The sequence below is a fragment of the Triturus cristatus genome, chromosome 4_2 (genome assembly GCF_964204655.1).
Source record: "Triturus cristatus chromosome 4_2, aTriCri1.1, whole genome shotgun sequence".
Lineage (NCBI taxonomy): Eukaryota > Metazoa > Chordata > Amphibia > Caudata > Salamandridae > Triturus > Triturus cristatus.
In genome coordinates, this window is record NC_140586.1 from 926,302,856 (window position 1) to 926,315,523 (window position 12,668).

The 12,668-nt window shown below is 47.2% G+C and overlaps 1 protein-coding gene across 3 annotated transcripts in view; it reads right to left on the reverse strand.

Annotated features, from left to right (window-relative positions):
• Window positions 1-728: 728 nt before the first annotated feature.
• The window catches only part of CFAP144 (cilia and flagella associated protein 144), a 29,635-nt gene continuing 17,695 nt past the window's right edge, over window positions 729-12,668 (reverse strand). For all 3 annotated transcript variants that reach the window (XM_085600190.1, XM_085600191.1, XM_085600189.1), the window contains 2 exons: window positions 8,997-9,100; window positions 729-983 (listed from right to left, as the gene is read on the reverse strand). In XM_085600190.1, the coding sequence (XP_085456316.1) occupies window positions 870-983; window positions 8,997-9,100 (218 nt within the window). In that variant the 3' untranslated portion in view covers window positions 729-869. The remainder of the gene's footprint in view (window positions 984-8,996; window positions 9,101-12,668) is intronic.

The window sequence follows — 12,668 nt, forward strand, 5'->3', positions numbered from 1 at the left end:
TCTAGAGCATTCTGCCAACAAAGGCATACAATCACACAACCTTCCATCGTAAGGAGAAGCGAAATCCCTGAGTAGTGTCTCTTACCTCCTTAAACTAACTAAAAACAGCTCAGCGCTGGTCCAGTGTAGTGACTCCACCACTGCCAAGTAGTTCTCACAGGCCAACACCTACACATGGTGATGGTTACACCTCACAGAACAAACATCAGTTGAAGAGGCCTGACAAGATCCCAGGAGAGCCATCCTCGCAGGAGCGATCGTCCGAGTAGTGGAGGACCATCAGATAGTCAGTTGCTGGAATGGCCTTGGGTGGGTGGAGGACTCGTCTTGCGTATTTTGTCCCAGCTGAGCTCCACTAGCCCCGGGGCCAAGGCCAGAGTTCAGTCAGCAAGAGTCAGCACCCTCAGCCTCAATCCAGGGCAGATAAGATTTGCTCTTCACCATCCAAAAAACAATGCTGTTCAAGGAAGCTGATGCAGAATCTGTTTTCAGTATTTACCTGGTGAGTGAGCCTAGGCATGAGCACTCCTTATGAGGTTTCTTCGTGCGCAGTCATCTTGCTTCCATATGTAAGGAAAACTATATAGCATATTATCCTGGGGGTGAACACTGTTATGGAAAAATAAGAGGCTTGCCACATCAATTCCAAGTATTTGGAAGAATTATCTTGCCAGGTCTCATTACCTTTTTTTGAGGTCAGTTACACAAATTTCACTGAAAAGTGCACGCACGCAGAATACAATGCCACAATTTATTTTATCTTACAATTTACACATTTAACCCCATCTCTCCACTACACCCACCCTCGCCCTTGTCTCTTGCCCCTGGGCATAATTCACTCCGAAGGCTGACGCGTGGTCCATGAGAATCTACTGTAGATTCACGGTCTGCTCCTTCTGACACCAGGCAGCCTCCATGTACTTTGTGATTTCCGTTTTAAAGCGATGGAAGTTCAGCCGGCGGTCACTCACATCTCTGTTTATCTAAAAACAAATGGCAACGGAAAGGATCAGGATGGTTCTGACTTAAGGAACGAAACCTACTTTGGTCATGTACAAGAGCGGACACTACCCACCTACTAGGGCGCCAGACTGCAAGCATGCATGACAGATGTTGGAGACAGTGGGTGAGAAGGAAAGTCTGATTTTATGGGCATCACAAGATGGGTAATGAGCCATAAATAATAACAGAGGAGAGGTGTTGGCATGAAACTAAAGCACTACCATAGGATAAAGGCAAATAAAGAACATCAAAGAGAAACAGGTGAGGGGTGGGCAAGAGACTTCAGAGCTAACAGCAAAATGGCTTACAAAGGATGCCAAAGTGCAACTGGAGACAAGGGGGGAGAGGTTTCGGGAATCATGAGAAGAAAAGGATAAATAAAGAATCTCAAAGAAAAGGGGAAGAAAAAGTATGTGAAAGAGGCTTTGGAGGCCAGTTAGGGGAAAAAGGCACCTAAAGACCATTGGATAAAGAAGCATTGGTGAAAAGCTTCAGAAAAAGGTCCAATACAGAATTTCAAAGCTCAGTAGAGACAAAGAATGAGAAGTCTCTGGCAATCCATGAAGGTGAAAAGTCAAATAAAGAGCCCTGAAAAGCAGTAGCAGACTAAGAATAGCTAACTCTCTTCAGAGATACCACTGGAACAAGGAAAAAAGCAAACCTTGAACAGAAATGGGCAAAGGGTGAGTTAGAGGCAAGCGATGGGACAGCGGTTACACAGCCTAAAAAGGAGCAACATAGGACAAGAGATTCGAGAGAGCCGTGGAACAGATGGATAATGGATTTGAGAGAGTGCAAGTAATTCAGCTGAGACAATGAAAGGATAGATATGGGTTGGAAATGATAAAGAATAGTAAGTAGCTGAGAAGCTAAAAAGAGCAGGAAGTGGCATGATATGAGGTAGGAGTTTCATAAATCTGGTGATGTCAGACATGGGATATGAAATTCAGGCATCTGATGAATGCAGGGTCTATGGTGGGGTCACAGGGAGCTAGAGATAAAATGGGATAAGGATCAGAAGGAGCTGGGGATAGGATTAGGATTAGTAGGAGCTGGGGATGGGATAAGGATCATAAAGACCTAGAGATGAGATAAGGATCAGAAGGAGCTGGAGATGGGATAAGGATCATGAGGAGCTGGAAGTGGAGTAAGGATTCAAAGCAACTGAAGATGGGATAAGGATCATGAGGAGCTGGAGATGGGCTAAGGATCAGAAGGAGCTGGAGATGGGATAAGAATCATAAACAGTTGGAGATGAGATAAGAATGAGAAGGAGCTGGAGATGAGATAAGGATCACGAGAATCTGGAAGTGGGGTAAGGATTCAAAGCAGCTGGAGGAGGATAAGGATTAGAAGGAGCTGGAGATGGGATAAGGATCATGAGGAGCCGGGGATGGGATAAGGATCAGACAGAGCTGGAGAGGACGTAAGGATCAGAAGGAGCTGGAGATGGGATAAGGATCAAGAGAAGCTGGGGATGGATTAGGATTAGTAGGAGCTGGGGATGGGATAAGGATCATAAAGACCTAGAGATGAGATAAGGATCAGAAGGAGCTGGAGATGGGATAAGGATCATGAGGAGCTCGGGATGGGATAAGAATAAAGAGCTGGAGATGAGATAAGGATCAGAAGGAGCTGGAGATGCGCTAAGGATCAGAAGGAGCTGGAGATGAGATAAGGATCAGAAGGAGCTGGAGATGGGATAAGGATCATGAGGAGCTGGAAGTGGAGTAAGGATTCAAAGCAGCTGGAGATGGGATAAGGATCATGAGGAGCTGGGGATGGGATAAGGATCAGACAGAGCTGGAGAGGACATAAGGATCAGAAGGAGCTGGAGATGGGATAAGAATCATAAACAGTTGGAGATGAGATAAGAATGAGAAGGAGCTGGAGATGAGATAAGGATCACGAGAATCTGGAAGTGGGGTAAGGATTCAAAGCAGCTGGAGGAGGATAAGGATTAGAAGGAGCTGGAGATGGGATAAGGATCAGAGGAGCTGGAGATGAGATAAGGATCAGAAGGAGCTGGAGATGGGATAAGGATCATGAGGAGCTGGAAGTGGAGTAAGGATTCAAAGCAGCTGGAGATGGGATAAGGATCATGAGGAGCTGGGGATGGCATAAGGATCAGACAGAGCTGGAGAGGACATAAGGATCAGAAGGAGCTGGAGATGGGATAAGAATCATAAACAGTTGGAGATGAGATAAGAATGAGAAGGAGCTGGAGATGAGATAAGGATCACGAGAATCTGGAAGTGGGGTAAGGATTCAAAGCAGCTGGAGGAGGATAAGGATTAGAAGGAGCTGGAGATGGGATAAGGATCATGAGGAGCTGGAAGTGGGTGAAGGATTCAAAGCAGCTTGAGGGGGATAAGGATTAGAAGGAGCTGGAGATGGGATAAGGATCACGAGGAGCTGGAAGTGGGGTAAGGATTCAAACCAGCTGGAGGGGGATAAGGATTAGAAGGAGCTGGAGATGGGATAAGGATCAAGAGAAGCTGGGGATGGGATTAGGATTCGAAGGAGCTGGGGATGGGATAAGGATCAGACAGAGCTGGAGAGGACGTTAGGATCAGAAGGAGCTAGAGATGGGATAAGAATCAGAAGGAGCTGGAGATGGGATAAGAATCAGAAGGAGCTGGAGATGAGATAAGGATAATGAGGAGTTGGAAGTGGAGTAAGGATTTAAAGCAGCTGGAGGGGGGTAGCATTAGAAGGCGCTGGAGATGGGATAAGGATCACGAGGAGCTGGAAGTGGGGTAAGGATTCAAAGCAGCTTGAGGGGGATAAGTATTAGACGGAGCTAGAGATGGGATAAGGATCATGAGGAGCTGGAAGTGGGGTAAGGATCAGAAGGAGCTGGAGATGAGATGAGGATCAGACGGAGCTGAAGATGGGATAAGGATCAGAAGGAGCTGGGGATGGGATAAGGATCAGACAAGAGCTGGAGAGGATGTAAGAATCAGAAACAGCTGGAGGTGAGAAAAGGATCAGAAGAAGCTGAAGATGGGATAGGATAAGAAGGAGCTGGAGATGAGATAAGGATCATAAATAGCTGGAGATGGGATAAGGACAGAATGAGCTGGAGATAAGATGAGATGAGGATCAGAAGGAGCTGGATATGAGATAAGGATCAGAAGGAGCTGGCGATTAGATAAGGATCAGAAGTTGCTGGAGATGGGATAAGGACCACAGGGTGCTGGTGATGGGATAGGGATCAGCTGGAGATGAGATGAGATGAGGATCAGACGGAGCTGAAGATGAGATAAGGATCAGAAGGAGCTGGAGATGAGATAAGGATCAGAAGGAGCTGAAGATGGGATAAGGATCAGAAGGAGCTGAAGATAAGATGAGGATCGGAAGGAGCTGGAGATGGGATAAGGATCAGAAGCAGCTGAAGATGGGATAAGGATCGGAAGGAGCTGGAGATGGGGTAAGATTTAAAAACAGCTGGTGATGGGATAAGGATCAGAAGTAGCAGGTGATGAGATAAGTATCAGAAGGAGCTGGAGATGGGATAAGGATCAGAAGGAGCTGAAGATGGGATGAGGATCGGAAGGAGCTGGAGATTGGATAAGGGTCAGAAGGAGCTGAAGATGGGATAAGGATCGGAAGGAGCTGGAGATGGAGTAAGAATCAAACACAGCTTGTGATGGGATAAGGATCAGAAGGTGCTGGAGATGAGATTAAGATCACAGGGAGCTGGGGATGGGCCAAGGATTGGAAAGAGAGCTGGAGATGGGATAAGAAGGATCAGAAGGAGCTGGAGATGGGATAGGATCATGAGGAGCTGGAGATGGGATGAGGATCACGAGGAGCTGGAGATGGGATAAGGATCAGAAGGAGCTGGAGATGGATGAGGATCGGAAGGAGCTGGAGATGGGATAAGGATCAGAAGGAGCTGGAGATGGGATAAGGATCATGAGGAGCTGGAGATGGGATGAGGATCACGAGGAGCTGGAGCGGGGATAAGGATCAGAAGGAGCTGGAGATGGATGAGGATCGGAAGGCGCTGGAGATGGGATAAGGATCAGAAGGAGCTGGAGATGGGATAAGAAGGATCAGAAGGAGTTGGAGATGGGATGAGAATCACGAGGAGCTGGTAATAGGATAAGGATCACGAGGAGCTGTAGATTGGATAAGGATTAGAAGGAGCTGGAGATGGGATGAGGATCAGAAGGAGCTGGAGATAAGATAAGGATCACAGGGAGCTGGAGATGGGCTAAGGATCAGAAGGAGCTGGTGATGGGATAAGCATTAAATAAGCTGGAGATGGATGAGGATCGGAAGGAGCTGGAGATGGGATAAGGATCAGAAGGAGCTGGAGATGGGATAAGAAGGATCAGAAGGAGCTGGAGATGGGATAGGATCATGAGGAGCTGGAGATGGGATGAGGATCACGAGGAGTTGGAGATGGGATAAGGGTCAGAAGGAGCTGGAGATGGATGAGGATCGGAAGGAGCTGGAGATGGGATACGGATCAGAAGGAGCTGGAGATGGGATAAGGATCATGAGGAGCTGGAGATGGGATGAGAATCACGAGGAGCTGGAGATGAGATAAGGATCAGAAGGAGCTGGAGATGGATGAGGATCGGAAGGAGCTGGAGATGGGATAAGGATCAGAAGGAGCTGGAGATGGAATAAAAAGGATCAGAAGGAGTTGGAGATGGGATGAGAATCACGAGGAGCTGGTAATAGGATAAGGATCACGAGGAGCTGTAGATTGGATAAGGATTAGAAGGAGCTGGAGATGGGATGAGGATCAGAAGGAGCTGGAGATAAGATAAGGATCACAGGGAGCTGGAGATGGGCTAAGGATTAGAAGGAGCTGGTGATGGGATAAGCATTAAATAAGCTGGAGATGGGGCATGGATCACAGGAAGCTGGAACAGCTAAGATATAAGAAAGGAATTGTCAGTGTTTCGGAGATGGAATAAGGTTTTCAGGGAGCACGTGGAGATAGGAGAGGGCTAGAGAGGGGTTTGGGTCACTGAGCTGATAATAGCTGAAGATGTGATAAGATTCATTTGGAGCAGGTGGGTGCCAGTGATGGGACTAAAGATAAACAGAGATGGTGGTGGGCGAGGGATCACAGGGAGCTAGCTGCTGCAGACTAGATGCTATGGGTTACAGTGAGCTGTAGATGGAACAGCACCTGTTAGGCATCACAGGGACTGGTGGAGGTAGGGTTGGGGCTGGGAGGTACACACAGCTGGAGATACCAGAGATGGGATATGGGTCACAGAAAGTTGTTGGAGGCAGGAGTAGGGCTCAGAATCACAAGGTGCTGCATGTGGCAGGAGATGGGATAAAAAAAACGAGCTACTGGGGGTCTCGATTTAGAGCTGTGGGTAACAGGATACGGAATAAGGACCACACAGATATGGTGGAGGCATGAGATTGGTTGGAGATCACAAACTAGTTAGAGATGGGATTTGGGTCACAGGTAGCAGGTTGATGCAAGAGAGGGGCCTGCGGGTCACGGCTAGCTGAAGATGGCAGGTATGGGATAAGGATTACAGGGAGCAGATGGAGGCAGGGGGTGGTTTAGAAGTCATAAATACCTGGAGATGGCAGAAGGTGGGATAAGGATCACAGGGAGCAGGTGGAGGCACAAGATGCACTAGAGGTTACAAGTATATGGAGATGGCAGAAGGTAGGATAAGGATCACAGGGAATAGATGGAGGCATGAGAGTGGTTTGGATGTCACAAGTACATGGAGATGACAGGATATGCAAGAAGGATCACAGAGAGCAGATGGAGGCAGGGGAGTGGTTTGGAGGTCACAAGTACCTGGAGATAGCAGGAGGTAGGATACAGATCACAGAGAGTAGATGGAGGCAGGGGCGTGGTTTGGAGATCACTAGTACCTAGAAATGGCAGAAGATGGAGTAAGGATCACAGGGAGCAGATGAAGGCAGGAGAGTGGTTTGGAGGTCACAAGTACCTGGAGATGACAGGATATGTGATAAAGATCACAGGGAGCAGATGGAGGCAGGAGATGCCCTAGAGGTCATAAGTTCCTGGAGAAGGCAGAAGGTGGGATAAGGATCACAGGGAGCAGATGGAGAGAGGAGAGTGGTTTGGAGGTCACAAGTACCTGGAGATGGCAGAAGGTGGGGTAAGGATCACAGGGAGTAGATGGAGGCAGGTGCGTGGTTTGGAGGTCACTAGTACCTGGATATGGCAGAAGAAGGGGTAAGGATCACAGGGAGCAGAAGGAGACAGGAGATGTGCTAGAGGTCACAAGTACCTGGAGAGGCAGAAGGTGGGATAAGGAGCACAGGGAGCAGAGGGAGGCAGGAGATGCGCTAGAGGTCACAAGTATCTGGAGAGGCAGGCTAAGGATCACAGGGAGCAGATAGAGGCAGGGATGGTTTGGAGGTCTCAAGTACCTGGAGATGGCAGAAGGTGGGATAAGTATCACAGGGAGCAGAAGGAGGCAGGAGATGCCCTAGAGGTCATAAGTTCCTGGAGAAGGCAGAAGGTGGGATAAGGATCTCAGGGAGCCGATGGAGGCAGGGGGTGGTTTGAGGGGCACAAGTATCTGGAGATGACAGAAGGTGGGATAAGTATCACAGGGAGCAGAAGGAGGAAGGAGATGCACTAGAGGTTGCATAGATCGAGGTAGGAAATGGTAGCTGTTGAAAGGCCTAGGAGTTACAGAGAGCCCAAGGGGATTGGCATGTCAGAGCATCCAGGAGACACTACATGGCTTGAGGATACAGTGACACAGGAGGCTGGTGACGGATTACAGAGAAGCAGCGGAGACAGGAGATGAGCCAGAGGCACAGAATGACAAGGAAGGCTGGTGACTGACTACAGAGAAGCAACGGAGACAGGAGATGAGCCAGAGGCAAAGATTGACAAGGGAGGCAGGCTGTGGATTACAGACGGCAGGTAGAGGCAGGACACACCAGGGATACAGATAGACACTACATGGCTTGTGGAGACAGTGACACAGGAGGCTGGTGACAGTTTACAGAGAAGCAGCCGAGACAGGAGATGAGCCAGAGGCACAGAATGACAAGGAAGGCTGGTGACTGACTACAGAGAATCAACGGAGACAGGAGATGAGCCAGAGGCAAAGATTGACAAGGGAGGCAGGCTGTGGATTACAGACGGCAGGTAGAGGCAGGACACACCAGGGATACAGATAGACACTACATGGCTTGTGGAGACAGTGACACAGGAGGCTGGTGACAGTTTACAGAGAAGCAGCCGAGACAGGAGATGAGCCAGAGGCACAGAATGACAAGGGAGGCAGGCTGTGGATTACAGACGGCAGGTAGAGGCAGGACACACCAGGGATACAGATAGACACTACATGGCTTGTGGAGACAGTGACACAGGAGGCTGGTGACAGTTTACAGAGAAGCAGCCGAGACAGGAGATGAGCCAGAGGCACAGAATGACAAGGGAGGCAGGCTGTGGATTACAGACTGCAGGCAGAGGCAGGACACATACCAGGGATACAGATATTAGCAGGAGACTGGTTACATAGAGGTAATAGAGGCAGGTGACAAGCATTGGCGTCCAGAGCCCCTAGAAGGTAGGAGATAAGACATGGGTGCAGCTACAGAATACAGGGAGAGCAGAGACACAAAACCAATCCAGAAGTTCAGGCAGCAAAGCAAGCAGGAAATGCAAAAATAATTTTATAGAGAATGAGAGGATACAATAATCCGTTGAGATAATTAAGAGAGTCACAGAAGGCAAGGGGCGTACATTAGATATCCAGGGTAAAAGATCATCCTTGAAGTTCAGAGATATGGCAGGTGGGAGATAGGCCGACCCAAAGAAACCAAGAAAGAGAGTTTAAGATGCACAATGTAAAGCAAAATGTACAACAACCACAGGAGACATGAGGTGGGCCATGGAATCCCAGTGCTGCAGTTAATAAAGGAGAGATGGTCTCTGCACACGTCAATAATGCTCTGAAAGGGTGCCTTCCAACCATTCACCTGCCTGCAGTGGTCAACACAGCACTCACCAGTGGATCAGAGTACCAGCCAATCTCCTGACTGGTGGTCTGTGGTTCTGTGTACTTCTTGGTGGGCTCCAGTGCAGCTTGGTGGATGGCAGTCAGGAAGCCTTCTGTGGGTGACAAAACACAGTGTTAAACTCAGGCAGGTCGAGAGACAAGAAAAAGGTGGCTCTGCTCAAATAACCCCACTATACCTGGCAGGGAAAACCTATCTTTAAACAAATAAATTGGTATATAGTAGGGACAGATACTAGTTCCACATTTCAACCAACTGAGAAGACAAATTAATCACTGGTCAGAAGTATATCTGTAACAAAGTGCATTTATTATTACTAACCAGGACAAGTTACCTTACTGGTACCTTCGGTACTCATGTTTAAAACTGCTTACATATATTAACATATACACATATATATACAATGCAATATATACATTTTTATAGAAAACACAAATAATTCTTTTCATTGTATGTTTGGTGAACAGGCAATATCATATATAACTAATGAACTTCAGTCTTCCATTTATTTGGGAAATGTTGTGGCTGTATTCAGAAAAATCAAAGTACAATCCACATTTGGAAGGTAGTCTTTCTTGGGTCAACATTTGGTGAGGACCACTAAGACCTTGATTTTTTTGGAAGTCGGCACAAATTTAGTTCATAAATACGCTTACCTTTTCAATAGACTCCGCCACTAAAGCTGTCTGAATGGCAGACTGAAGTTCATTAGGTATACATGATATTGCCTGTTCACCAAACACACAATGAAAATAATTGTTTGTGTTTCTATAAAAATGTATTGTTATTTATGTGTTATCAGGTGGGAATAATTTATGTCTCCAAGACTAGGCCTGCGTTCCTTTTCCTAAAAAGGAATCGATGCATTGTTTTATGATGTTCAAAGAAATGTACATAATGGCGCTCAGATCAATTGCATTTTGAGACAGTCCTCAGACCCCTGACTCTGTAACTGTTCTCCCGGCCGAAGAGTTTAATTAAACCAACTGTTCCTGTTTTGTCAAACACCTCTTGTCTTTTGTTCTTTCAAGGTAAATTCATATTTGAGCTACACTAGTTGTGCCTTTATAAACATTGCTCAAAGAGAGAAATCAGTGATGAAAAAGAACCTGCAGGAGTGAGATAAAGGGGTTAAGAGTGTCTGGTGGTGAATTAGAGTAGCATGAGGCAGAATCAAGATTATGCAGCCCTGGAAGTCCGCACCAGCTGTGAGTTTCTGAGCAAAACATTGGGCGGGCACTTGTTCTTTCACAGAATAAGCAATGGTACTGGTATGGACAGGGCTGTGGAACTACATGGGAGTCTTCGTACTTTGAGTTTCCAGGTGAATGGACATCTTTGGTTTCTTCGATTCTTCATCCAGAGGCTTCCTAGATTCGACTCAGTTACGAGCTGGAGAAGTGATGGGAGAAGCATCTGAAGATTCCCAGATGAAAGACCTGTTTCGCGGGCCTTACAAATCTGCCTGAGTGCTGGTGTCGGAATCCACTCAATGGAGCACAGTGATTGTATGCACAGAACCCGTGCATCAGCACTAGATGATCGTTTCTGAGACTACGGGGGTGATTAGGATAAGTCCGCTCGCCATCCCCGCGGTGTTGGCACCGGCCACCAGACGTGTGGTGGTCCCGCACCGCGAATTAGGATGCGGCCCCCACCCTCGCGGTCGCATTCCACAGTTTGACATTGCGGCGGGTGCTGCTGTAAGCAGCACCTGCCACAATGCCAAATAGCCATGTTGTGCATTTCCATGCACAACGTGGCAGGCACCCCCCACCTACTCCCAGGGGCCCGCAACGGGCCCCCAAAGCAAATCCCCGCCAGCCTTTCCATGGCGGCATCGCCGACATGGAAAGGCCTTACACCGCTCACATCCTAATATGGATGGCGTTGCATGCTAGGCACCGCCACCATATTAGTGGCCAAGTCTGCCCGGCTGGCAATCGGAACGATTACCGAGCGGCAGAAAAATGGCAGACGGACTTTCCGTCCGCTTTGTTACCCACCGTGATTGTAATCTGGCGGTGGGTAAACCAGGTTGCGATGGCGGGCGGATCGCCACCGCCGGGCCAGTGGTGGCGATCCGCCTGCCATTGTAATCACCCCCTAAGTGCGCTGAATGTGGTCAAAGAGGATGTCCTTTCAGCCTGCAGGAAAGATTGGTTTGATTGTTGCCCCTGTGTGGACAGTCCATAAATTCAATTTTCACTGTTTCTGCCTTGCACTGCCCTCATACAAACGAATACAAAGAGGTTTTGTGGTGGTGGATGTGCCAGACAACTCCTGGACCACTTCTTGAAAATGGATGTGTGACACGTATAAAATAGTCACAGGTAAATCACATAATCTTCATCAATGTAATAATGTCATCTTCATCAACCAGGACGGTAGTAAATGGGGGGGATCTATGAACACCACAACTGGAAGATGCTATCTCTCTCTCCTGGATGAAGCAAAGAAAGAGCAGGGTTGGAAGAGACGAAGAACCTCAAAGGGCACATTCCGTGACGATGTGTGGAGCCAGACCTACCACGGATCAAAGACTCTTTCCAGCTCTAGTTCCTACTCCAAAGCTGCTCTGGTAGCTAGATCTGAGCCCTCTCTATGCATCGTCTGGATGCCGGAAGCAATGTATCTACATCCAGCCTTATACTTTGGTGAAGGAGGCACAGGCCTAACTCAGAGTTGGGGGTATGGTATTGCATGTTTGCCTGACAGGTATTCACAATTGGGACAAGGGAGCTACCTCCATTAGGGTCCATTAAACTGAATGAGGGCCTTGTATGAAATACTCACTTTTTATTCCACGTCAGTCAGATGACATGACAAGGAGTCATCCATACATACCTCCATTTCTAAGCAACCATACTTAAGCATACTTTCGCACCTTTTCCTGCGAGCTGGGGTCCAGTTTCCAGCTATAATTTAATTTCTTTCTAACATATGCCTCAGCTGCATTTTGCAGAGTGTGGGCACCTTTATTCCCTAATCCTGCTGAGAAGGTTCCACTTATCTCCTGATGGACCAGTGTATTTACCACAACTAGATTGAAGGGGATTGCTGCAGTGGACATCTGGGTTTCAAGCCTTCATGTGTTCCTTCAGTGCTTAATTCGAGCTGATGGTAGCAGGTGGGACCCACTGGCAGTGATGTTTGGAGAATGGCACTTATTTTGCCTTAGCAGATCCAGAGCAAGAGAGAGAAAAACACAAAAAGGTATATCAAGAATGAAAAAGAACCACTGAGAGTAAGATAAAAAGGCAGAAGATCTTGGGAATCTATATGCGAAAGCTCCAAACAGAAACACAGCATCAAGCATACTGCATGAATTGGATGTCTATGCAATAAGTGTTATATTAATCATTGGATAAAAAATTTAAATATGTTTTATCATTCAAATTATGAAAAATAAGCTATTTTTAGACTTTGCTATTTTTACAAGATTAGAGATTATTTTCTAAATGTCAGCTGTGAGATAAATTCTTAGGCAATTTAGTAACTGTAAATGGTGCAGCGATAAACACCAATACGTTAGACCTTAGATATTTGAAGACAGTTGGGATCATTTGTATTTTGAATACTTGGAAATGTGGGACCAGAATTTTGGCTGCTCTCTATTCACTAATCTGTGAGGACCACTCTGGTAATATTACATTAAGATT